We start from the raw sequence: 25,405 nt of genomic DNA, 5'->3' as shown, positions 1-25,405 counted from the left end.
AAAAATCGTAATAAATAGTGAACTTGTTATTATATTTTCATTTTTTTAACTTCCAAAATTCGTAATAAATACGTTAAAAATATAAAAAAAATACAAATTTGTAGAAACTCCTTGTAACATTCTCTTCGTGATCATCCAAAATTATCATTTTAATTAATAAAAGTAATTACCCAAACTCAATTTTGTTATACTGACTATGACAATAACCTAAAATGATTAGACTCCTTGTTACAAATCTTGTTTCAATTGGTACTTTAAAATTTCCATAACTCATAATTTTATGTTAGCACTTTATTATCGGAGATAAGATTGTGAAGAATTTGTATTAATTTTCTATGTATTTTTCTTATTAAATACCACCACAGACTTTAGGCAACTTTATATGCCAAGAAATGTGGACGAAATGTAATAAAAGGCAACAGATTTCCGCCAAACTTCTTCTCATCTCAGATTAGTACCATAATGAGAAATCAAGGCACTTATAATGATCAAACAACCACACTCGCATATTCGACCAAAAAAAAAAACTACACTCGCATATTGGGGGCTTTGTAGGAAATTCTGCAATCACTCAGCTTGTATGACCACATCTATATCTTAATCCATATATATAATTTTTTTTTTTTTTTAAAGTATCTTAAATTATAATAATAGGGACAAAAGCAAAGCTTTCAACCTGGAAAAAGGAGCAAAATGGGAAAATCTAAACCCAGAAACAAAGGAACAAAGAAAGAAAGAAAGAAATCCAGTTAGGTACTGTGGAGCGCCATCCTTCAATATCAATGAATCAATTCTTGACGGAAATTGGAAACTAATCCATGGAAAATACAAAATGAGACAAAACCAAAACCACACCCCAAAATTCCATCTCTTCCCCAAACATGAAAAAGGAAATTTATTTTTCCCTATTCAAGCAACTACACATTAGTTTCAATTCCAGCTTGGAAACACTCAAAGATCAACCCTTCTAAGAAATCTTCAAAAACCCTACAAACATTCCCACTACCCTTAATTTAATTCTCACACTGAATATGTTCCCAAATTCAATTGCAGGCTTCAGACAAAAAGGACCCGTATGCTCTAAAGATTCACCTCCAAACTTTGCCAATGGCAGCTCCTAGCTAAACGACATCGATTTCTCTTATATACCCATAAATTATGTCAAAGTAAGGTATACCTTCCTTATCGTATACCAAACCGCATACTATCAATCACTATCACCATCTTCTCTCTCTGTTCACAATATCAACATGTCCAGCAAATCAAAAAAGGGAAAACCCCATAAAGCCCCGATTTTGATGAGCTTTACCCTTTGGCGGGTCGGGAAATCGGACCCGCCGGAGACCTGAACCCGAAAGTTACAGCGTCGTAAGCACACCAGTGGAATCCGACTTCTCTCCCCATCGCTTTAGCTCTTGAACACTCCTCGCACACCACCGCTACGCCACCTCCCCGGCCCGGCCCAAGCCCAAGCCCATCGGATCTTCCCAGGCCCATGTTCATCAAATATCTCTCCTTCTCCATCTGCAACTCCCTGATCCGATTCTCGTACTCGACCCGACCCGCAAACGGAAAACCCAAACCGGTGACGTTTTCGATCTCCATACCCCGCCTCAATAGCATCACGTTCTCAAGGCTGAGGCTCTTGTTGACTGGATTGTGAGCTCCGAACGACGCCGTGTTGTCGTACTCGTTTTCTTGAAAATCTTGGTGGTGGGGGTGTTGAATCTGGCTATTCTTGGAACGCCGCTTCTCGCGTCTCGACCGCTTTAGCTCCACGAGAAAGAAGCAGTTCTTCTCGCGAGAAATCGCTCCGAAGTTGACCTTGCCGGTGATGGGGATTCGCCGGCGGGTGTCCGGCGAGGAGAGGAAGACCGTGAACTGGTGCGGCGAGATTCCGATCTTGTTGCTCAGGAGCGAAAGGAACAGCTTGAACTCTAGGGCATCGTTAACGACGACGTTTCCGATATCGGTCTCGGTCTCGCCGTCGGAGAAGACGATCGGAAACGAGACGCCTCTAGCTCTGGGGACCTCCACCATCTTCGCAGCGGTTTCCGGCAAGATGACGTCAGATTCCGGAGCTTGAGTGTCAAAGTTTGAAGGTCGAAATGAAAATCAGAAGAAATTTTGGTGTTTGTGGAAGGAAAAATTGAACAGGGGTAAAGGGTTTTATATAGAGGTGTGGGGTTTAGGACGGAAGTAGTAAATACGGTAAGGCGGTAGGGGTATTTAAGGAATACAAGTTTTGATGTTTCGTAGGAGCCAGGGTGATCGTATCTTCCAGAGCACACGCATGCCTTTTATGTAAATGACTGAAGGCTTGGGGCCCAAGCAATCGAAAACGGCGCGTTTCGGCTCCTGTTTCAGAAATTAACTTTTTTAGTACCTACATTTAATTTAACTCTGACAATTCCGTTTTTCTTTTTTTTTTATGCACTGACAATTTTTATTATTATAATAAACTCTAGCAAAAAAATACAATCAAAATAATCAGGTCCTGATTTTTTCTTTTTTCTCTTTTCTTTTTCTGGGAAAAACAAATTTCTACAACGAAAATAGAAAATAGAAATAAATATATATTACCATTTATTTATTTTCTTGCTTCTCCCATTTCTACCCGTCACGTCACCTCTTTCCTCGTCTCATCTGTCTATCCTGCCAAGCCAACAATGATGTACGTCATAGGTCCTAATGGCCAATATTGGTCAGTCTGGTGATGATGGCAAATCTATTTTTTTTTTCTGACCCAATAAAAAAGACTATCTTTTTTAGTTTTAAGCAAATTTAAATAATTATAAAAATGTATGACATTGAATTAGAAGACTTGGCACCCACGGAATTCATCATCACATTCAATTTCATTTCTCAAATTTATCACAAATTTAAAATTTTACATAAGTTGTACTGATATACTTGTGATTTACATTTCTTATTTTATATCAGTGTTAAGAGAAAAGGACTTAAATTCAAGTGTCGTTATTCTGTTGATAAAAATGAGCTCCAATGTTACTTGCGCAAGAGCTCTTAGACTTTGAAAGTTACCATTTTACGCTTTTGTGCATTGAGTTTGGTCAAAAGTCTAACTCCAATTATTTCACCGAAATAACATGAGAGTTGAAGCAAGGTGTACCATTTAGAGATTCTAAATTCAAGTTCCTATTGGATGAGAAGAACTTACATGTAATATGGATGCCCAGTGGCGTTATTTCGAACCAATCACGTATTGTCATGTTGAAAAGTTTAAATACATGACAATAAATAATTGACTCGCGAGTGGTATCCCCGGTATAGGTAAGTTTTTCTTCTCTTGGATTGATTAAACAAAACTTAAGCAAGAGTGTATGTGTTGGTTCCTAACCTAATCCCCTCCTTCCATCCCTTTCCATACCCATTTGCAAAACCAATTCATACCATTTCTATACACTTCCATATCTCCACGTTCTTCTCTTGTCTGCTAGTTTAAATAGAAGAACGACAATCCTCATGTTGCCATTGAAGTTTTGCCAACCAGTGACGTTCAAGTGAGGCCTAAACTTAACAACAATCCTGAATTGAACAACATTGGCCAGCATGGGTCAAACAACACTTGTCAGAAATTTGGCCCAATCAATTTGTTGTTCTTTGTTTTCATCAATTACAACAGAGGAAAATTTTGAAACTCCCTAAAGAAAAATTAAATTATGAAAATGAAAACTATAAGTTATAACCACCCTTTTTTCAGTAAAAATATTATTTATTCTTTTATTAATCGAAGAAAAAAAATTTAATTTGAATTTTCTAACAATAATAATAAGAAGAGAAATTTCACTAGACAAGCGTTAGTTGGTCATAAAGCGGAGAGAGATAAGGCCTAGTAAGAGTCAATTGTTGTTGAAAAGTTCCATACAGAGATAGCTTGTACAAGTAAAAGTTACATATTTTTACCAAAGTTAGACTTTTTTTCAGTAACTTGAATGATATTTTGTTAGGCTAACCGTTTTACATGTAAACATCATTTCACGTGTTGGTCACGTGATAAATAAACAACGTTTTATTGCTTAACGGGACTTAATTGCCCTCCTAGTTTGGAAAAACGTAGGCACTTCCCCATTCATGTCAATGAAGTTGTTCAAACATCTCTTTTGTTACTTGGTAGTCATCCATGGAGGTGGCTGCCCCTCCCTCCCAATGGGCACAGAAGAAATGTGGGGAAACTTTTTTCTCATTTTTTAAAATCCCTTTGGAAACTTGTAAAGGTCTAAATTAATAAAGCTTTTTGGGCCTCTCTTTCTCTCTGTATTTGATTATAAATATGCTCAAGGTTTGCAGCCTCCAAGGCATCACGGGGTCCCTAAAACATTTAACAAATGCCTCAGGAAATATCAATGTGTAGCCTTCTCTGGGTGTTATCTAATCATTAAATATACACTATTAAAAGTAATTTGGTTTTATTATTATGAATAATTCATTCTGTTTTTGAACTATTCTTGACCAAGCATTTATCCCTGCATTCTAGGTCCTGGATTCGATTCCGTCAAAAAAATATGAAAATTTGGGAATAAGTTTAATTTCGTACTTTTATAATTGAACAAGCATGTAAATTGTAATGAAGATTCATTTAAATAGAGTCTGGACCTTTTTTAATTATTAATAAATTGTAATAGAGATTCATTTAAATAGAATCTGGACCTTTAAGATTGTTGGTTTTGTACACCAAAAAATATCCACCACCAATATAATTGGATGCCAAAGCCTTTCCAGCTGATGTTGGTTGAGAGAATGCCAATTGAGAGTGTTCAAGGACAAATCCCATGCAGAAACTTTTCCTGTGAGAGAGAAAGCGTAAGAAAACAGCAAAATGTTAATCAAACAAATATCAAGAAAAGCAAGCAATTCAATGTCAATTGTCCAGCAAAAGGAACTTACATTTCTTTTAAGAAACTTGGAAAAGTTATTGTGCTAAAATCTACTTAAAGTTAGCTGACATGATTTGGCTTGCAGGTTAGGATCCAAACCACAACATTACCATATCATACATTTGGTTTCCATTTGATGAGAATATAAAGAAACTCCCCACCAAGAGAAAAGCCAGAGGAAATAATACGGAGGAGTTGAAGTTACCTCAGGGCATCCAGTAACTGGGTGGCTATGTGTTTTCTTCTGTTAGCTTGAGTGACCCAAATGGCTCTGATGCCACAGACAGCAGGCACTGCTTCCTCTTCACAAAATATAGCACCATTGAGATTCTCGTTCAAAGCTTCAGGAACAGAAGGGGCTTTTCTCATGACTTCCCTTTGAAATCTGATATCCCCAAATTGGAGAGTGGTTAGTTTTGTTTCATTTGTAGTAGTACCATCAGAACTTCCATTAACTGCACATGAGAGGACTTTGTGTGCTTCTTTTATTGGCTCTGCAACTAGACACCCAACAATCCTTTGGGACAAAATGAACAGGTACACCTGCAAACATAAGGGTGAGATACCACGGCGAAAATGGAGCTAATAGCTGAATCATACCATAGAGAGAGAGAGAGAGAGAGAGAGAGAGAGAGAGAGAGAGAGAGAGAGAAAACGAGATACGAAAGCATATTGTACTCCTAAATTGTCAAAAGACAGATGGGTTTATTACAAAAAAAAATTTTGAAAATTAAATCCAAAGCATTCAACATTGTCCTGGTCCGGGAAAACATAATCATACAGACTATAGCCATTTGTACTATTGTGGAATTACAAGGCGCCACTGTGTCCGTAAAAGTCCTATGGCCAAGTCTTGATGGAAGTGTGAAATGAACCAACATAATGCAAAAACAAATAGTAGTTCAAGAATTTTCTAGACATTTGATGCAGCAACGATTCTGGTAGCGTTTTTCTGATTCATTAAGTAAAAGACTAAAAGTTATTGTCAGTCACCTTACACAACTTGTGCAAAATCCATCCACTTTCAAGTTCACTCTCCATCATCTTCACAACTTCCCCAACCTGCCAGTACAAAACAGTAGCTTAGTTAAGCAAATCTTTGAGTTTCCTTGAAACAGTGCCCCCATTTACATAAAGTATCAGATTCAAGAAAACAGAATGTTGAGTTTGAACCTTGTTTCTCTGAGCAGGAGGGTCACAATCTAACACCAAAACAATCCGACCTCCTTCAGCCGAAGGCGTATGAACAACCCTTTCATTGTACCATCCCTGCAAAACATAGTCAGCAACTTTGACGAAATAAGCACCCAAATGGACCTGAGAAACTCATGGAGACACATAATCTAAAACAATTTGCACCTTGAATTGAATTCCACGGGTATAGTCCTTGTGAAATGCCTTGTGAGCCTTCTCATCCTCTTCATCTCCAGCGGTATACTTGACCCCACAGGTGGAACATGTGTGCAGATTAAAATCAGACTGACCAAACTCTAAATAGAACTGAGCATAACTTCTCTTCTTGTTCTTCACCACTGTTCTTCCCAATGTGAATGATTTTGGCTTCCCAGAATTATTATCTAAAATGGGTCTCTCCGCCAATTGGTTAACTGAACCTTTGTCACTTTCACCCCTTCATTACACAAAGAAAAGATTGGAAAGGGGAAAAAAAACAAATAAGAAAAAGGGTCAGTAAATCATTACTGATATTCCTACAAAATCCTAGATTTTCTGCAAGAAAAGCCCCATAAATTAAATCCACGCTAAACCCAATTCCTAAATGTCTTAATTGACGCTATTTGATTTTTAGCTTTGGTCTTTGTAGATTCAATAACCCAGAAACGAAATATAAAAAAAGATAAACTGAAAAGCGAAAAATCCATTTTTGCCTCTGCCTTTTCTAGCTATTTCTCAGCACCCAAACAACAACCAGCCCAAGTAAAAAACAAAAAACAAAATACCTTTGAAGCTTTCGATCTCTTCGCCTGTAGGTGCTACAATATTGGTGCTGCGTCTTTTCCCAGATGGCCAATTCGTCGTCGTCTCCGTCGCTCGAAGTCGGAGGTGCGTCTGCTAATTTTATTGAAAAAGAAGGAGAGGGTTTGAAGAAGGCACTGATCTTTGATTGCATTGCACGAATTTCGTGGAGTTTGATTTGGGGTTCGATCTGATTGCATTACGCCTCAATCAACATTTACTTTGTTTTTGGCGCCCAGAAATTTGGTAGGCTCCAGAATGAATTTAATTTTCCCACGTAATTATGTAGCCTTCAATTTTTTCTTGGGCCTGTCCGCTGACGATGAACCCCAGATATTTCTTCCGTAGACCCGTCCAAAGGAGGCCCAATTCGTTAATTTGATCAGTTGATTTGATTCAGAGCTTCTTTGCCGGTGATTTTAGCCCAAAATCACTTATGAGAAGAAGTAGCTCGCATGTCCTTTTTCATATGATCATTATTCTTCATGTAAGTGATTTTTGGCATACCCAAAATCACTCCAAACGAGCCATCAATTCATCTATAACAATTAATTAAATGAAAATATAAAATATAAAACAGTTTAAAAGTCCAATTGATTAAGTAATCATATAATATTTTTTTGATAAATATTAATATAGTTTAAATATATTCGAATATTTTAATACTCTCATCAACTACTCTTGTCTTCTTGAGCTGCCGAGTTCTTAGGCCCCATACTATCAGGACCAACAAATTCAACATTCTCCAGCACGCACTTTTCAGATTCGTTGCTGCCATCTCACAAAATAAAGAATATCAAAATTGGGAAAAACAACACAATTAAAACTAAAACTTTGCTCAACTTAAAAAGAAAAATAAAAACTTTAAGGCCCGTTTGGTTCATGAGAAAGGAGACTTGAAAATGGGAAATCCTATGTTTGGTAAGTCCGAGCATGAGAAATGGTTCTCCTACACATAGAAAAGTATGGGGGAAAGTGAAGTATTCCTCATAAATTGAGTTTTGTTTTCCCTCATCATGGGAAAGTTTGGGAAAATGAGCCAACATTAAATGCATATTTTTCATAACTATTTTGTCCAATTAACAATTTAGAATTACAATATATCATTAAATGCATCCTTTTTTTATTTGATTTAATATGAATATAATTGAAAAATTATACAAACTTTGTTTTCCATTCCTACTCAAACCAAACATGGGAGAGGAAATAAAGTGATATCTCCCGATTACTTTCCCACCATTACCAAACGTGGGAAATGAATTTTCCATTTCTCATCCCTTGAAAAATTACATGGGAAGTAATTTTCCCTCAAATCCGTTCCGTAAACCAAACGGAGCCTAAAACTAAAATTGAACATCCAAATAGCAGCTCTTCCAAGTGTAAGTGACATGCTACTGCATGCTTTAAAAATTTGAAGCAAAATAATCACTATATAGGGCTAGTTCAAGTTGTCTCTCTTCATCATCAAAGACCGACTACTCTAGGCCCATCAAGCAACGATTCACGCAAAAAGAAATAAATAGGACCCCTTTAATTGGCTTCAATACTTTCTTTAATTCACAAGGTTTTGGGCCTCAAGACATGACCTAATTTAAACTCTTATCAAACTTCAATAAGTCAATGACTCATCAAAATATAACCTAGTATATGGTGCACTGATCTAAATAGGAATATAACATTCTCCCACTAGATCAAGCACTAAAGCACTAAGTTTCTGTAAAAGTTTGATAATCTTTATTGGCCATGAGTTTTAAATAGTCAAGTCTTTCCCTTCAAGCTACCATGAAAAACGATTAAACAAAACGAACTATAGAAGCATTGCTCTACTTTATCAAAACATGTCATCTATAATCACATAATGCAATCTCAAATCACATGGAGCACCTACAAACATGAACCTTAACATATATTGATCCGTAATGTGAATTTTTATGTTTTTCAGTACATATATCCTTTTACGACTTAACAAGAGTCAATCCACAATGTTATTAAAACAATAGTATCTCAATATAGATCATAAACTCACATGCATAAACAAAATGCATAATAAGTTTAAACAGCTAAATAGTCAAAATAGTAAATAAATAAAAACATTATTCAATAATCAAAACTATCAACCAAAATAACACCCTTAAATGCAAATCCCTCAATATAAAAAACAGTAAAATTAAACATACTATAAATCTATCATAATGAGAACAAGACTCCCACTCAATTGTAGCATCAAAGCAAGAAAATAATCTCATGCTTGCAACACTGGAAAAATGAGAAAGTAACATCAAGAAGAAATATGCAAAACATGGCATACATGCTAAAGTATAATCACTGTATTAAATTATTGTATTACATATGTTGGTCCTTGCTGCTTTCTCTAGATGCATAAATGTATTATTGTAAATTCTTCGTGTGCTCTTGCCTCGTAAGGTTATTGGTATAATTTCAATGAATTGACATTATGCAGACAGTGGTGGAGCCAACATGGAGATCACTGGTTTTCCCTTGTAGCCATGGGAGAATACCCCATGGAGAAGACGAAGCTATTGGCTAAAACAACGACATTTTAGACTATAACTTAAAATAAAAAAAAATAAAAAAAAAGGAGCTGTAACATATTGAAACACATCCACTCGATTGCATACCTCCAAAACCCCAATTATAATATTTTCCCATATGGGTTGGAGATAGGGCTAAACTCAAATTTCTCCCCTTCAAAATACAACTATTCATATATTGCTTGGACTCAAATAGTTTTTTCTTCCAATCATGCAGACTCATAATTTGAATCCGCAACTTTATTAAATTGTTTAAAAAGGGTTAACACCTTTTTTTTTTCTTTTTTTCTCGTTAATTTTTTTAGACATTATTTTTGTTTCAACCTTCGTGAATTAATTTTCTGAAGATTTTAATCTTAAAAAATAAATAATAATAATAATTTCACTTTAAAAAAAAACAAATACAACAACATTTTATTTTATAGACTTTAATGAGGATTTGTAGAGTTTGAGATGTGTTTTGAGGTTAGATCTGATTTATAATATTTTTTTATTTTTTTTAACTGTTGGATTTTAATTTTAACCGTTGATCATTTGTTTTTGGTTGATCAAGTCACTTTTTAATCACAGTCGTTGGATCATTTGTTTTTTGGTTAAACAAACTAATTTTGTATAATAAAAAATAAAAAACAAAGTCCAAGGAATAATTTAAAATAAATAATTAAGTAATTTATGAAATTAGTAAAATATTTAATTACTAATTATTCTATATAAAAAAAAAAGATATTACTTAATTATAAAATAGAAAACAATTTTGTGCAGTATAGCCGTGCGGCTATACCTTTAAAATATTCGAATAAATTTAAAGATTACAGCCATGCGGATATACTCTTTAAATAAAAGTAATTAGGTCTAGCAATTAGGAAAATGCATTAAACCATATCATTAACATAACCTCCACACAAGTAGATTCATGATTGTTCTCATGATAACATATTATATAACACAACTCATTGCCACATGGTGAAGAGCATAGGGACTAAGAATAGGATCTTGCTGCTTCTAACAAGTTTCCTGTTTTCTACTATCTGATCATATTGCACACCCACTGAAACTAATAAAAGAAAAATACAAAATAAATTATAGACTCCGGCTAGATAAGAGCTTGTCTTTCAATCGACTCCGCTACATACTCCAATTAATCACTAAGGGAAGCTAACAATATCAGTTTGTTATAATCATGAATTAGATTATCTTATGAGAGACAGAGTTGAAAAATAAAGTCAATCCTTAATCTTTACATTCAATGAATAAATCAACTACTTCATCCGTAAAGAGAAGCTAATCAAAATTCTTTTACTAAACAACTAAATTTACTTAAAAACAAAAGACAAGATACAAATGACATGTTGATCATTCAAGTGGAAAGAATAACTTGTAAAATCAAACAACAATTGAAATACCTTCTTAATAGGCCGCAAATTCAGTAACAAATCACTTAGTTCTAATCCAACCTCAAGATTTTCGGAATCCGAAGCATGGTACCTAAATAATATTTAAAACATAATTACTAATTAAAGTAATTAAAAAAGGCTAAGATATTACTTAATTAATTAATATATTTTAACTGTACAGCCGATCAGCTATACTGTTAAAATATTCGAATATATTTAAGGAGTACGGCCGCCCGGCTATACTCTTTAAATAAGAGTAATTTATAATATATAATTTTCCATTTTAATTAGGCGTTTGTCTTAAATAAATTAAATAATGAGTTGAAACATTCAAGTACATCATAGAGATATGAAACTAATTTGTATATAGAAATAAAAGTTATATTACCTCAGCACCAAAAAAATGTTTAGATTACCTTAATTACCTTTAATTTAAAGTTGAGTTGAGCTGGACTCTGAATCCCAACTATTAGGACTTCATAATTTGTTATTTCTAAGAAATTGAGTTTGTTATTTTGTTAAGATAAAAAAGTGAAACTATAACACTGAGATTCGGGATGGCAATGGGCCGGTTCGGCGCCCATTCAGTCTCAGATAAAATTATTTCTAAACAGTTCTGTTTCAAACTTTCTACAACAAAATCCGACTCCCAACATAACCCAAAACCCCAAAAATATGCTAGGTGCTCGAGTCTCAGATAAAATCATTCCTAAACAGTTAGTATGTTAAACTTTCTACAACAAAATCTGACTCCCAACATAACCCAAAACCCCAAAAATATGCTAGGTGTTCGAGACTCCTTTTCTTCTTTTCCTTTTGATCTGCTTAGCATGATAATCATGGCTTTGCTCTAGCTCATGAGGAAGACAAGCCGGCCATCGGAGACGTGCATTCAGTTCGTGTCTTCGAGTACCTAACCTCAACCAAGTCAAGGATCATCGACCAACATTGATCCAGAAGCCATTCCCTAAACTACTGTCAGGATCTTGATCATCTCCTTCTCTTCCCATTCCTTGCACTTCCACAACAATTAGATAGTGCTGCAATGTTGGGAATCAAAATGTAAAGAGATGTCGAAAAACATGATATAAATCATTTATCTAAAATGTCCACCTACAAAATAAAACATTTAGCTATAAACCTATAAAATTTGTCTTTTTATTTTACCGCTTGTCCACTGATGGACGATGATATCGTACCATTCTGACTTCGTATAGTCTTTGTTTCTTATAATTTAAAAATGAAAATTATATATATAAAGCACACAGATAATTTATTGGGCTCTTTAGTTTTAACCCATAAAAAACTTAACTAATTTGGAAGAAAGATAATTAATTTTGCTTAATTAATATAAAACCAAAGCCACCTAATTTTACCAAAAGGACATCCAACGACTCTAAAATTACTACATGTGCCATTGTAGAATTGTACCAGAAGGGTAGAATTGTCTTATCAGAAGGGTAGAATTGTCTTATCAGTTGTTATTTTTTACCTGGCCCAACGAATCTGGGCCTCTCTTTGGGCTAATCCAAAATAGTAGTTTTTTCCTAGGTATTAAAACTAAAACCAAAATATCCAATATCTTACAAACTAATTAATAAAGTTAATTATGTCTAAAACCTAATTTTTCTTAATTTATTTATGTATGTACCCAAGTATGTGCACCTGCAAGTATGAAAAGAACATCCCAGAAAGAGGGGCTCCATATGCTCTAAACAAGAATGAATTATGAGAACCCTATTGATAAATGAATGAAACAAGCAAGCGAAAACTAAAGATGGTTATGAAGTAGAAGACTCACAAGGCACCTACTTAGATTAGGAACGTCCCTCTAGACTGACTGCATGCCACTATGCAATGTCCTTAGTCGACCAAGTGCACATTGCACCATGTGCCTTTCTTCGATGGTCATGCTGATTTCTTTCGAGGACTGCATAAATAAAGTAGGAAAATACGATAGATAATAATTAAAGATCTCACTACGATGCACACAGGTATGCCGCCAAAAAAAGAAACAAGATTCTCTGGATATACAAGCCTGAGGGTGCAAATGAAAGTACCTGTAAAACGATGATGCTTTCCAAGATACAGTCAATCTCCGCCTTGAATGAAGATATGATTTGCCAAATTTTGTCATCCTTGTGCATCAATTGAAGCACGGAAACGACCGCATCTACCTTACTTGAAATTTCTGTTGTGTAGCGGGTTTGATCAGGAGTTAAACATGCCAAACTACTTTTAGTTATCCATGACCCCAATGTTTTCAATACAACATTCAGAAGTTTGTGACTTTTATCAAATAAGACAAAGCAAGGAGTAAGATAATAACAGCATGCACTTGAACAAATGGAACCCGGGACCATCTTATCCTCTTCAGCAGTGCACTGCATCAGAAGGCAGAAAACTGAGAGAGCGATAAAACTCAACAAGGCAAAGGACTTTAATTATTTGGAAAAGAAACACTATGCACAGAGGAATTATGCAACAATTTAAAAGTTCATGCAGAGGGGGCAGAAAATGTGAGACGACTGCAAACATATAGAAATCTGCACAGCAAGATATCTTAGTAATGTCAAATTGATAATTATACAGACATCTCGTCCTCATCTCCGTCCTCTATACCAGCCTTAGTATGCGATTAAAAACAATATATAATTTTGTTGGCCCTTTATTACAGGAAAAGATCCTTATAGATCCCAATTCATCGATTCTTGTGCCACAACATGTAACCATGAGACTATGACAAGGGAACTAGCAACTTACAACACAGAGATAAGTTCAAAGGTTCTTATTTAATTTGTTTCTAACTAAAAAAGATATGCTCTATTTACTATGACGAAATAAAAATGTAACATGAACCCATAGACCAAAACATCTTTGTTAGATGTCTTTTCTCTTTCCCAAGGATAACGAGTGCATGCATATAAGGGTTATAAAACTAGAAAGATAATAAATATCCTAAATGGTAGACGAATATTGGTACCATATCTTGTTGCCTTGCATCTTCATTGCTACTGACATTTATAAACATGATATGGTAGCAAGAAAAGAAAAGAAACTTACATGCACAATGTCTATCAGATACCACGGAAGGATATTGCCTAGGCTTATAAAAGCTTGTTGAGAAATTATTGTGGCTTTAGAGTCCAGTGTAATAAGCATCCTAAGCATAGCACAAAGATTGTCTAGAGGAGGAATTTGTGACTGCAACATAAACAAAACCATAATCAGGAAGAGAAAAAAAACAATTAAGTGTAAATTTCAAATAGAAAATACAGGAAAAGTATCCCAAATAATAAAAATTAAGAAGACATCCATGTAAAAAACATGAGAAATTAAGTTATTTAGTCAACTTGCCATTTGCTCAAGTATCACTTTCTCTAGCATCTGAAAAACAAGAGAATTATCACCCATCTCTGACAGGCATGACTGAACAATGCGAGTGAGTGACTTCAAAGCCTTCCGATTTAAGATAATCACATCACTCTCTTTTGAGATATTCACATCACTCTCTATAAATTCTTCTGCAAGGATGAAGCCATTTTAGGTTTAGAAACCAAATAATTACAATAAAACTGTTGTATTTAAATAATGAATTGGTTCTTCAGGAATTAATACCAAGGAATCAGATATCCTGGCAGCAAAATGAATAAATAGTTTAAAATTGTCCTGAGCAACATCTTTTTGAGTCCAAAATCTAAGAGCAAGCTAACATGCTCTTAAGTAGAGAGATAATTTTTGTCCTCAATCAGCTTTTTAAAACATAAGTTAACAACAATATCTCACACTTCCGATTTAATTACCTTTACGATAAAGCATGCAAAAGGATAATCATTCAATGTATATTGGTAAATGGAAAAACAAACAAATCATGAATAGAAAATCAGAAAATTGAAACTTGACACAAGATGTGAATCAACACAAAGAGAATGCTTCCTGGTAATTAATTATCTACATAACATGAATAGGCCAGACTTACTTTTGTCAGATGTACATGGGAAAACACTGAAACTGGAGAGCAAGGTGATAAGGAAACTAATGTGATCAGCAATCTGGATATGCCCAGATTTATAAGATGAATGCAAGACCTCTATGATTCGAAATAATACATGATGTTCCAGATGCGGACCTGCAATGAATTGGCAAGAAATAAAAATGTCAATTAAAATAAAATTCCAATATTGCAAGTAACTCTTCATACATAAAAAATGTTCATACATCTCCTGGAAAGCAGAAAAGATAACATTTATATTTACTTCATATTGTTAGCAAAAAATATGAATCACCTTTTGATGTTTAATGGCACATCTCACCCCTTTTATATTTCGACCAAATCACAGAATAAAAATACAATTTCGACCACAAAATAAATAAATAAAAAGACAGTTACATAGAGACTTGAATGATGAGCATCTATCCTCCAGTTGAATGAGACTCCTTTTGAGCGTTGTTTCTATCTACTATTATCTAGAAAATTGCCTTCACTCAGCCACAGTAATGTCCACCAAAATGGTTTTCTACATCAGTTTTTGAAAAATATACTCTTTCAACAAAGAAACTGAAGCGGATAGGGCGCTTTCCTTATTCTTGCAGCAAAGATAACTCTACCACCAAACAACACTACCGCTGAGGAACATATTTGACACCCAAGTGACTTCAACACAGAATACTTTTGGAATTACAAGGTTCCTTTATGAGTGTTATGATAAAAACAATAGTTTGCATATTAAGTTGACCAATTTAGTTGTGTAGTGCATGAAACTTATAAATAAAAAACGCCTAAAGATGATATGAACTGCTTACAGCATACCAAACCCTAAGCTGTCAAATCGATCCAGAATATAACCGAGGCAGACATGAGAAACTTACAAAGGCAACAATCAGCTATTGACTTCAGCAAAAGTGAATCCAAATGAGAGAAATAAAACAGGCAGCAAAGAGAGAGTTCCTGAGAATCTCTGGGAAGCTTTACAAAGGGACTATCTCCTGCAAGAACAAAAGAGAGTACCATAAGAAGCCGAATTGTATGCTGATGGATGATTAATCCATAAAAAAGAACACAAGTGTCTCTATTGAATTGGGCTCTTTACCATCATTTTGATTGCTGAAAAATGGTTGCAGTGAGAATTGCATGTTGTCATATTCCCGTGCAAAGGAAGAGTTCATTAATGAACGTTGTCCCAGGCGAAGTAGAAGGTGCAACACAACCTGAAAAGGCATCTAATTTTAAAGGGGGGAAAAAGCATATGTGATATAAAACAATGACTATGCAAAAAATAAAACGATAAATAATGAAATATTGCAGATCAGGTCATGACACAGAGATACAAGATGCTAAAAAATTCAGGCGTTTTAATCTTTAGCACTGTCAACACCAAGTGTCTTGTTTCTGCTGTGTCACTACTATTGTTTTACAATGTTAAGCAAATAGTCACCTGGGAACAGGATGGGTTTTTATCACCCATCAGGATCAGCAACATAGGAAGCTCTCTTATCCAGGCAATCTGAAAGTCAAATATCTCAGGAACACTAGGATCCAGGTACAGCACGTCTTGTCTCTACGATTTGCAGAAAAATATATCAAAATTCAAATTGAAAGGGATATAGATAGATAGATAGGCAGTCTGAATTTCCCTTTTTATTATTATTATTATTATTATTATTATTTTTTTGGTAGTAAGAAATGCCAACTGGTATACTGAGAAAGAATCTTGGAGAAACTGCAAAAAGGTATACAATCAAGCTTACAGGAACTAGCATCTCCTCCATAATGGAAAGGCAAGCCAACTTCAAAGGGGACACATGATTGCAGTCCTTGAATGCCTCAGTGAAAGCCTGAAATTAAAGACAATTAGATAACATCATTTTCATAATTCAAAAGAAGTTAATCAATTAACACTACCATAATGGTTTATGTATAACTTCTTTTTTTGGGTCGAAGGTTTATGTGTAATTTAGGAACCTCTAATTCTTTGAAGAACAAAACCTAGAGTTACACAACCTTATGAAGAAAAAAGGCAGCTGACAGAATACGCTGATGATAAGCTCTTGGGATTCAAATTATTATTAAGCACGAGTCACACCTGAAGAAGGCGAGACTTCCAGTCATCTGGCACTTGGGAAACAAGTTTTGGAACAAAAGGAAGAAGTGAAATTAAATGCTTCAGCTGCTTCTCCTGCCTCTCCTGCTTCTCCTTCTTCTCCCGCTTCTTCCACTTCTCCCGCTTCTCCAAAGCTTTACCAATACGTGTGTCAGGGCAGATCTGTAAAATAACAAATTCCCAACTATTTAAAAGAAGCTTTACAAAGAGTATCTGGATGTTATAATAACCTGAAACATAATACAGTACAATACCACTAATTTATTGTCTATACCTCCCAAAATACTACATACAGTAACTAAAATAGGATGCATTTGTGTTTTCTAAACTATCATGGCAAGATGAGCATAAAAAATTTCCTAAAAAGATTAATACTGCAAATAACAATCTCTCAGTTGTATTGTTCTATCAAACACATTAATCATAACTTTTCCTTCTGTACAATAGCGCTACAAAATGCATCAGCTCATTAGATTAGAAAAAACAGAAAAATAAACCACAACTGCACTCCCTCTTTTTTGGTCAGAACTCTGTGCCTCTTTCCCATTTTTATTAAAAATAATCAAGCATAAAATGTTATCGCGCCTAAATCAGTGCCTTCGAGAAAATACAGAGTGCATGATGCAGAATTTTGAAGCGCAAGCAATGTAACTTCATAATAAAATATTATGGTACAAGAATCAATCAGACCTTTCGAAGCAGAGAATTTTCCAGAAATTCTAAAACTTTTTCCAATAAAATAGCAGGAGGGGAGATCCATTTGCTTAAGTATAAAAATATTTCTGTCAACTCAGCGTTCAAGCCAAAATATTCAACATCATCCTGCCAAACAGAATTTGGAAAGAGCCAATTCAAGTTACAAAAAGAGCAAGAACAGTTGATAGAGAACTTTTAATACTGACAATGAAAGATCCCTCATGAAAAGGGGTATGAGCTACTATAGAGAGAGAGAGAGAGAGAGAGAGAGAGAGAGAGAGAGAGAGAGAGAGAGAGAGAGAGAATAAGCCTCACATAGACAGACACCCTGAATAGGATAATTGATGACCATATAGCACCTACCTAGATCTTAAACTTTGCTTTTAGTTTTTTGAACCCAAGCACAAATCATAGAATAGGGTTCTTATACACTCGAGTTTCAAGAATGTGAGAGCTGCCAAGGTATTAAGACTTCTTTCTGGAAACATTCTACAACCTTCTATGAAAAGGTCAACATGTTTTGATACTAATAAATTGTAATGGACTCAAAATACAGAAACAGAACAGAAATGTAAAGGTCAAACACACATTATTCATGCCATTAGTACCATAGTCTATAACAAATTTATGATTTTCGCAATGTATTAAACATCAATGCAAACGAAATATCCAGTGTCTGAAACTATGGATATATCAATGAAAATATTGAGAGAAATTGGACGCACACGATGAAAAATTTGACTAACTGTACAAAAAGAAAGTATCGGAAAAAAAAAAATGCAGCCAAAAAGAGAAACATCAAAAATATCATTAATATTCAACAGTACAGGCCCATGTTTGCTGAAAAATTAAAACAGGAAGGCTATAAAACAGATGTAAAATAAAGTGACACCAACCAGGAGTCTCTAAAGGAAGTCATTTGCAGTAACGATGATGAGTTTTAAAGTTATATTAAGGTCATACCTTTTCTGAAAGTTGATTTGTCATGTTAAGGGGAAACAATACTAGTAACTTCTTCAATAGTGTCATAGAGATAGTCAACATAGTCACATCAAGCCCTTCTTGAGAAGGTCGTGATTCCAATTTACCCTCATCAGTCATATAGAAAAAGAACTTCACTGCAAGGTTGATACTGTGAAGTATGGACAACATACAATCAAATGATTGTTGATCAAGAAGTGAACCCCTCTGAACTTCAGGAATAAAATCTTGGAAACAATTGACTAGAACTGGCACAAGGTCTTTTAGTTTTGGGATGATGACAGAACATCCTACAAAAGAAAGCAAGAAGATGATAGGCCAATAAGAAAAGAAAAGAAAAATTAAATAAATAAAATGGAGGTGCTTGGATTGTGGATTGCTTTGTCCCACTAAACCATAACTTATTAGCAGAATATAAAGAAAAAGCTATTTGATAATATTATTATCAGAGAGAACTTTCATTTCCCCCGCTCTGAGAATACATCCAAATGCAAGGCATTTGAACCTAAGAAGTACAAACTAATAAAATTATATAACGGAAGAAGTACTATCATGTAAAAGTTCAGGCACTTCAACTATCAAAGTCATATTGATCTATGCTGTGACATGAGCCATGACTAGACAAATGGTGCCCTCAGTAGAACATAACTGATAACAGCATATACACACAAGGCACCAGTTTTTCACATACCAGCAGATTTTGCAGGCAAATCGGGCTCAAAAGCATGCAGCATCCTTTGTCCGGCATCATTCTATTAAGAACAAGAAAAGATATCAGAGACAGAGAGTCATTGGCATAACAAAGGCAAAAGACTGGTAAGCACAATTCAAAACAGTTTCTCCCTGGCTACTGTGAACAATTGATCTTTCATGATGTAATTGGGGCTATTAGGGTCTGAACTATTCCAAGATTATTTTTTTCCTTTCCTTTCGGCCTCTGGCCACCACTTTTACCCAAATAAAAGAAGAAGAAGGAAAAAAAAACTTTCTCCCATTCAAAATGGTTCATCCAGCTTCAGAAGTCAGATCATGCATTTTTTTTATTTTGAAAAGCAGATCATGCATGGTATTAGTGAGTATAAAAAGAATATTTATTCAAAACTTTCACATGTCTAAAGTAACTAAGTAAAGGAAAATATAGTTTAAAATTTGGATGTGTGAGAGACTCTCCCTTTTAAGTTTAACTTTACAACTACTAGTTTCTACTACACTAACCGCCTGACCAATCCATTGAAAACTAATAAATAAATTAAGATTCACTCAATTCATGTGCATGTTCCTGGTGCCATGTATCCATCCCCTGCAACGTGACAGTCTTTATACTTCTTAAGCTAGCAACATGATTGGTGAATTATTCGTTGCAAACATCTTGCTTCCCCAAAACTCCAGAAAAAATATCACAAGTTCAATAACAGGACCAAAGTAAAACCTGTTAAATCATATATTGGTGAAAATTTTATGCGACCAATAAAACAATGATGATAATAACAAAATTTAGCAGCAGAAGTTCCACCAGTAACATGCAATGAAGGAATACAGATAAAGAAATCCAAGGAGACATGCAGGTTCACACCACACAATACAAACAATAAAGAAAACATGCAAACCAGTTAGTAGTCTTCCAAGTTTAAAAAAACTAAAAAGTACCTTTTCTAATGAGCTGACTTCTCTCTTGTTACATGGCAACAGCGACAAGCATTGCCCCAACCCGGCAAGAGCAGTCTTGAGCTTCTTCTTGTCCTCCAAATAAAACTGGTTCCGCCGCAGAATATCCTCAAAGCTTTGAAGAATCTGTCAATAAAGCAATCATTGAAACAGCCTTAAAAGCTATCCCTAAATACAAAAGAGAACAATAACACGGAAAGAGTCACTTTTGAGTTCGTCTAAACTTTAGACTGTTTAGCATCCAAAACAAAAGATTTAAATCACCAAGCGACAGGAAACACACATGCACAAAGGACTAAGCCATAATTGATTGGTGAGAAATAAAGCAATGGCCAACAAAACAAACTAGATCATACATGCAAACCCTGGATAAAAATTCAATTAAGAATATCTGCTTAAAGGGAAAAGAGGTTAAGGAACCTAAAGCTCAACATCTATAAGAAAAACCCAGTAACTTGCCTAATATTGAGCAAAATGTAAGCAAAGAACATACCAAGAATTACAGAAAGACAAGTTTTCCATCATAGTCTTGGAGAAAAAGAATGTCATTGAATAAGGCAACAATCAGTAATACATGACCACAGAGAAGTACAAAAACTCTAAGTCATTAATTTCCATTAAATATTAGTAAGGGGTTTTTAGGAGCAGTAGTCCCTGAATTATAACATGATTTGCATTCAGTCCTTCAATTTCCAAAATGGTCATCATGATCCTTCAACTCCACTTTTGATGGCATTGTTGATCCTGACATTAGTTCTGTTATCTTTTTCGTTAAATGTAAGGGTACAATGGTCTTTTTAAGTTATTTTTAGTTCCCAGCACTCTAAAACTCATATTCCCTTTCACCAAAAAAAATAAAACCCTTCATCCCATTGTCGCCAGAACCACTCCAACCCAACCCAACCTAAACCACAACCCACACAACCCCCAACCCCTCCTTACCGTCACCCTCACCACCCCACCCTAATCCCAAATCTCCCCAGGCTTTCTCTGCTGACCTCATTCCCCTCCCGCCCCACCCCCATTCCCACATTCTTAGCTCATCCCACCTTAGGACCTCACCCACCACCCCCCCATCCCACCGCTAACCTCCACCCTCACTGTCTCGTTTTTATTTTGAAAACATTTTGAGAAAAAATGGGGATGGTGGTGTTCTCCATGACCAACACCAACCATGCAATTATTGGGATCAAGCCTTTGTTTTGGGTCAGGGAATTTGGGATTAGTGGAGGTTGAAAGATTGAATTCAAGGAAAGGGAGGGTGGGTATGGAGTGTTGGGTGCCTATGGAGCACTCAGGTGGAGGATCCTCTTGGGTGGCTATGGCTGGTGCTCCGGTGGGGAGAACATTTTGGCAGAAGTTCAAGTCGCTGGTATCTTGCCGACTGGAAATACAGAGAGAAAGCCTGAGTTAAAAAACCAATTGAAACAAAAACAAAATACATGTGTTACCTTGTTAGTGGGCCACGTCATCCTTCGAGAGGAGATCATCATGAGCCAAGTAATTTCCGTTTTCGACCCTCAACAGTACACCATGTGCCATGCACATGCTCAAAATTGACAGAAAAAGTTAATGGAATTGACACCATAGAGTTGAAGGATCATGACAACCATTTTGGAAATTGAAGGGCCAAAATGCAAATAAGGTTATAGTTTAAGGACCATTGCTCCTAAAAACTCTATTAGTAAGAGACAATGTGCAGCTTCAAAAAATGATGATGCAACATCAAAATTTTGTGACAGGTAAAAGCAGATTCCCCACTAGAACAATAAAATAAAAGCATAGGAGAACAACAAATCATATAACAGTTCATAGTTAATGACCAAAACATAAATCAGAAATTCTTAGGTTCCATTCAACAGAAGAACACATTTAACAAATAAATAAAATCCAATAAAAACATTGGATACCTTTTCAGCATACAAGAAAAAGGAAGGTGGATGGTACTGGATGACAAGCTCCAAAAATGTGAAAGCCATCAACCGAACATCGATTGCTAAATGTGTCATTGCATTAAATATGTAGGGCATCATCAAGGAAACGAAAAGCTCTTGATTATCCTGGACAAGAAAATAAGGAAACAAATGTCATATTATATTCATTGGCTATAAACATCAATGACTTTAAAGATAATAGTGATGATAACACCAAAATAAGTCAAACAATGTTGTAACTGAGTTGAATCCATAAGCGCAGCAAAAGAAGTAGACAGATTTGAAACTATCAAATTGTCCTACGGTACTGAAAATCTAATAGTTCTACAGAACTGAAGATGCATAAGAATAAGAAAAGAAAATAATAGGAAGTAAAAAGAATAAGTGTTATAATGATAATTTATGTGAAGCTCTATAAACTGAAACAGAAATAATTCCATTTCACCCAGCTAGGAACGGTTTCGCAGATCCAGAATTCTGGCCTGGCTCTTTAAAATCTTAAAATAAGTGATGCTTTACATGGAAAAAATTGAAATTCGTTATGGGGAAAAACATCTATCATGAAAGAATTACGCGGAAAAACAGTATAATCAACCACCCAAATGTTTCTTCAACTGAGATTAATCAAATATAATCGTCTTTCTTTTGCATTTATACGTTTAATGCAGAACCAAGTTTTCACCTGCTGCATTCAGACAAAAAAGAAAACAAAAATTACCTCCTTACAACCAGCATGAATTACTGACTTAAAAAGTTCATGTAGTGTTTCTCGAGCTACTCTATCATCATCATCGCCAATGCGTTCTCGCAGCTTTTCAATAACAGCATACTTGTGCAGCCTCAACTCTTCTGGATACTTTTTGAATAAATCCTTAATACCCAACAATGCCTCTTCACGAAGAAATAAAGCTTAAGAACATTAGATACAGTAGAAAAAATAACTATGGGAAACAGCTTCCAAGACAGCATAATTATTGAAAAGGAAGTGACTTCTACGATTAAAACATTAAAAACCCCAATGAATGTGCAGAAATACATGATAAAAAATTAATCTATTCAGGTTAAAAATAGATTAATGCTCATATTTTGGAAGGTACTACTAAATTTTGCATCAAACTGATACTATAAAATAACAACAAAATACCTTTACGAACTTTTGAGCTGTAATGGGATGTTTGCTGAAGAAGTTCTTTCAATGTTAAACCTCTCTTATTCACTGCTAATCCTGCCTTCTCCGATGCCACACTCTGCTCGGGAAGAATAATTGCTGCTCACAGTAACCATTACTTAATACTCATTAGAGATGCTAGTTCACAACAATATTTGACAACTCAAAATAGGAGCACACAGGCTACTCATTCATTTTGGTGGAAAAAAAAATTAAAAAACTATTTCAATTAATCAAGAGAAAGAAATTTCACCTTAATTCCTCTCATCATCCCAAAAAAAAAAACACCTTTTCAGTTTGGACCGAGCCACTTTGAGGAAAAAAAAAAATTTCTAAAAGAATTCCACCAACAAAAATAAACAATTTATGTTGAACAGGTGACAGAATTTCCTTTTGATTAATTTATGAGTCTTGTCTAATCATCCAGGGAAACAGCAGAATCAATGAACAAATGACACAGCTGTATAAAGAAATAATAGGAACATATGAATGCAAAAACAGATTCAGTACCTTTGGATTTAATTTCAGTATTTGTAGCATTCTTTGCTGGTGGCAATTTTTTACCAATCTTTCGCTTTATTTTCTGAGGAAAATATAAAAGAAAAATAAACAACAGATGCAAACAACGGTTTCACATGTTGAATTTCCAAAACATAGCAGACTCATAATATCAAAAAGTTTATTACTTTGAAGTCGACACCGCGCTTTTGCTGCTTCTTTCCCTTAGGGCCTGCCATTTATAACTACAGCTTACACAAAGAAAAACAACAAAACAAGTTTATTTAGTTTCTGAATAAAAACCCATTATACTGGTACTGGTAATGCTTAAACTGCAATACGGCGACGTTTCCAGGAGCACTAAATCAGCTCCTGTTTGGCAGCTGAGAAAACTAGGGGAAGTCAAAAAAAGAAAGAACAAGAACTCTACGTATCTAAGCAATATACTGTTCAGGTTTTCATGACATGAAAATAAAAGTCGAAGTAAGCTCAAAATCAATTGAAACATGTACGCTGACAGCAAGCATTCGAGGCACAGAGAAAAATAAAAATAAATGAAATTATATTTGGTATCTACCTTTTCTCGGCAACCAAACAGATGGTGTATCTCGGAGATGCGAGTTCTCTTGACAAGAACCAAAACGGCGTCGTGCTTGCACTGAATGGACTTGAAGAGGGGCCTATAACCTTTTCGAAGGTTTGCCGTCGGAGAGGTGGGAACTCTGGGTGGCTGCGTTTGTTCTTTATTTTTATTTTTTATTTTGTATATTTTTGTTAACTTTTTCTCAGGGTTTTTTTATAAATAAAATGTCAAGTTTGAATGAGGCTTTTTTTCATTTGGTCACACACAAGAGAGCCTTTGGTTAGAAGAATGGGGATTTTTACTGTGACCATACCGGCCCATCTTTAATGGGGATTTTTAAAATTCGGTTCTCGATTTTTCCCGAAATCTTTTTTTATTAGGGTTGGCACCTAATTCGACTGGTATTTATGTCATCTCTATTTAATCACTTGGTTAAATATATTCTTCGTTCTTAAATTATATACGAAATTTCAATTTGATCATTGAAAAAAAATTAATTAAATTAATTACTGTATGACTCAGCATTTGTAATATATAATATTTAGGCAAAATTTTACTTTTGGTCCATGTGATTTATCACTTTTATCATTAAAATCCATGTGATTTCAATTTGATTATTTTTGCCCTTGTGGTTTTCATTTTTGTCCTTCTAATTTTCAATTTAAGCAATTCAAGTTCAATCTCTATTCCTGTTAAATTAGGTTAACGGCTGTTACTTATTGAGGGGCATTTAAGTCCAAAAACAAGAAAGGGAGAAAAAAAATTAATAATAATAAGAAAACTATAGGGGAAGAGAAGCCGTCAGCCACACCCACCCCCCAGCAGCCCACACGGCCCAATCTCCCCAACCCAGTAAACTCCACCACCGCGATCTTAATGTCGTAGCAGAACTTGGTTGTTCTTTGAAGTTCTCGGAGCCGCCAGTGAAGTTGGAGACTACTATTTGGCACTGGACTTATTCTAT

The 25,405-nt window shown here is 35.1% G+C and overlaps 3 protein-coding genes across 7 annotated transcripts; all 3 read right to left on the bottom strand.

Moving 5' to 3' along the window:
* Positions 1-744: 744 nt before the first annotated feature.
* Positions 745-2,269, bottom strand: LOC117635870. Its single transcript, XM_034370248.1, has one exon. It carries the CDS (start codon positions 2,038-2,040, stop codon positions 1,306-1,308), a length of 735 nt encoding a protein of 244 aa, XP_034226139.1. The 5' UTR covers positions 2,041-2,269; the 3' UTR covers positions 745-1,305.
* A 2,327-nt stretch (positions 2,270-4,596) lies between these two features.
* On the bottom strand, positions 4,597-7,184 carry LOC117634778 (protein CHROMOSOME TRANSMISSION FIDELITY 7). Its single transcript, XM_034368993.1, has 6 exons — positions 6,854-7,184; positions 6,255-6,525; positions 6,069-6,164; positions 5,889-5,957; positions 5,101-5,438; positions 4,597-4,805 (listed from the first exon to the last, which is right to left on the bottom strand). The coding sequence occupies exons 1-6, from the start codon at positions 7,021-7,023 to the stop codon at positions 4,652-4,654; spliced, it is 1,098 nt and encodes a 365-aa protein (XP_034224884.1). The 5' UTR covers positions 7,024-7,184; the 3' UTR covers positions 4,597-4,651.
* A 4,182-nt stretch (positions 7,185-11,366) lies between these two features.
* On the bottom strand, positions 11,367-24,631 carry LOC117634806. 5 transcript variants are annotated; one of them, XM_034369042.1, is made up of 21 exons: positions 24,436-24,630; positions 24,047-24,109; positions 23,871-23,943; positions 23,337-23,459; positions 22,911-23,083; positions 22,169-22,318; positions 20,241-20,384; positions 19,285-19,345; positions 18,576-18,883; positions 17,607-17,738; positions 16,899-17,078; positions 16,564-16,650; positions 16,251-16,373; positions 15,906-16,023; positions 15,685-15,801; positions 14,795-14,944; positions 14,173-14,339; positions 13,879-14,019; positions 12,876-13,199; positions 12,617-12,745; positions 11,367-11,855 (listed from the first exon to the last, which is right to left on the bottom strand). In XM_034369042.1, exons 2-20 carry the CDS (start codon positions 24,095-24,097, stop codon positions 12,647-12,649), a joined length of 2,721 nt encoding a protein of 906 aa, XP_034224933.1. In that variant the 5' UTR covers positions 24,098-24,109; positions 24,436-24,630; the 3' UTR covers positions 11,367-11,855; positions 12,617-12,646. The 5 variants fall into 5 exon arrangements, with proteins under 5 accessions (XP_034224933.1, XP_034224932.1, XP_034224934.1 ...); XM_034369041.1 differs by having other exon boundaries at positions 24,047-24,103; XM_034369043.1 differs by having other exon boundaries at positions 12,628-12,745; positions 24,047-24,103.
* Positions 24,632-25,405: the final 774 nt, after the last annotated feature.

The sequence above is a fragment of the Prunus dulcis genome, chromosome 7 (genome assembly GCF_902201215.1).
Source record: "Prunus dulcis chromosome 7, ALMONDv2, whole genome shotgun sequence".
Taxonomy (NCBI): Eukaryota; Viridiplantae; Streptophyta; class Magnoliopsida; order Rosales; family Rosaceae; genus Prunus; species Prunus dulcis.
Note: the sequence above shows the minus strand (reverse complement) of the source record. Positions and strands in the feature narration are given on the sequence as shown.

Bases quoted from the DNA above. Each gene is read 5' to 3' on its own strand.
- LOC117634778 (XM_034368993.1), bottom strand. From the start codon at position 7,023: ATGCAATCAAAGATCAGTGCCTTCTTCAAACCCTCTCCTTCTTTTTCA. The intron at 6,165-6,254 runs GTGCAAATTGTT...TATGTTTTGCAG, and splicing joins CCCGTGGAATTCAATTCAAG to GGATGGTACAATGAAAGGGT. The intron at 4,806-5,100 runs GTAACTTCAACT...TCTCTCTCACAG, and splicing joins CAGTTACTGGATGCCCTGAG to GAAAAGTTTCTGCATGGGAT.
- LOC117634806 (XM_034369042.1), bottom strand. From the start codon at position 24,097: ATGGCAGGCCCTAAGGGAAAGAAGCAGCAAAAGCGCGGTGTCGACTTC. The intron at 23,944-24,046 runs GTAATAAACTTT...TATTTTCCTCAG, and splicing joins AGCGCGGTGTCGACTTCAAA to AAAATAAAGCGAAAGATTGG. The intron at 16,024-16,250 runs GTGACTATTTGC...ATGCCTTTTCAG, and splicing joins AAAACCCATCCTGTTCCCAG to GTTGTGTTGCACCTTCTACT.
- LOC117635870 (XM_034370248.1), bottom strand. From the start codon at position 2,040: ATGGTGGAGGTCCCCAGAGCTAGAGGCGTCTCGTTTCCGATCGTCTTC.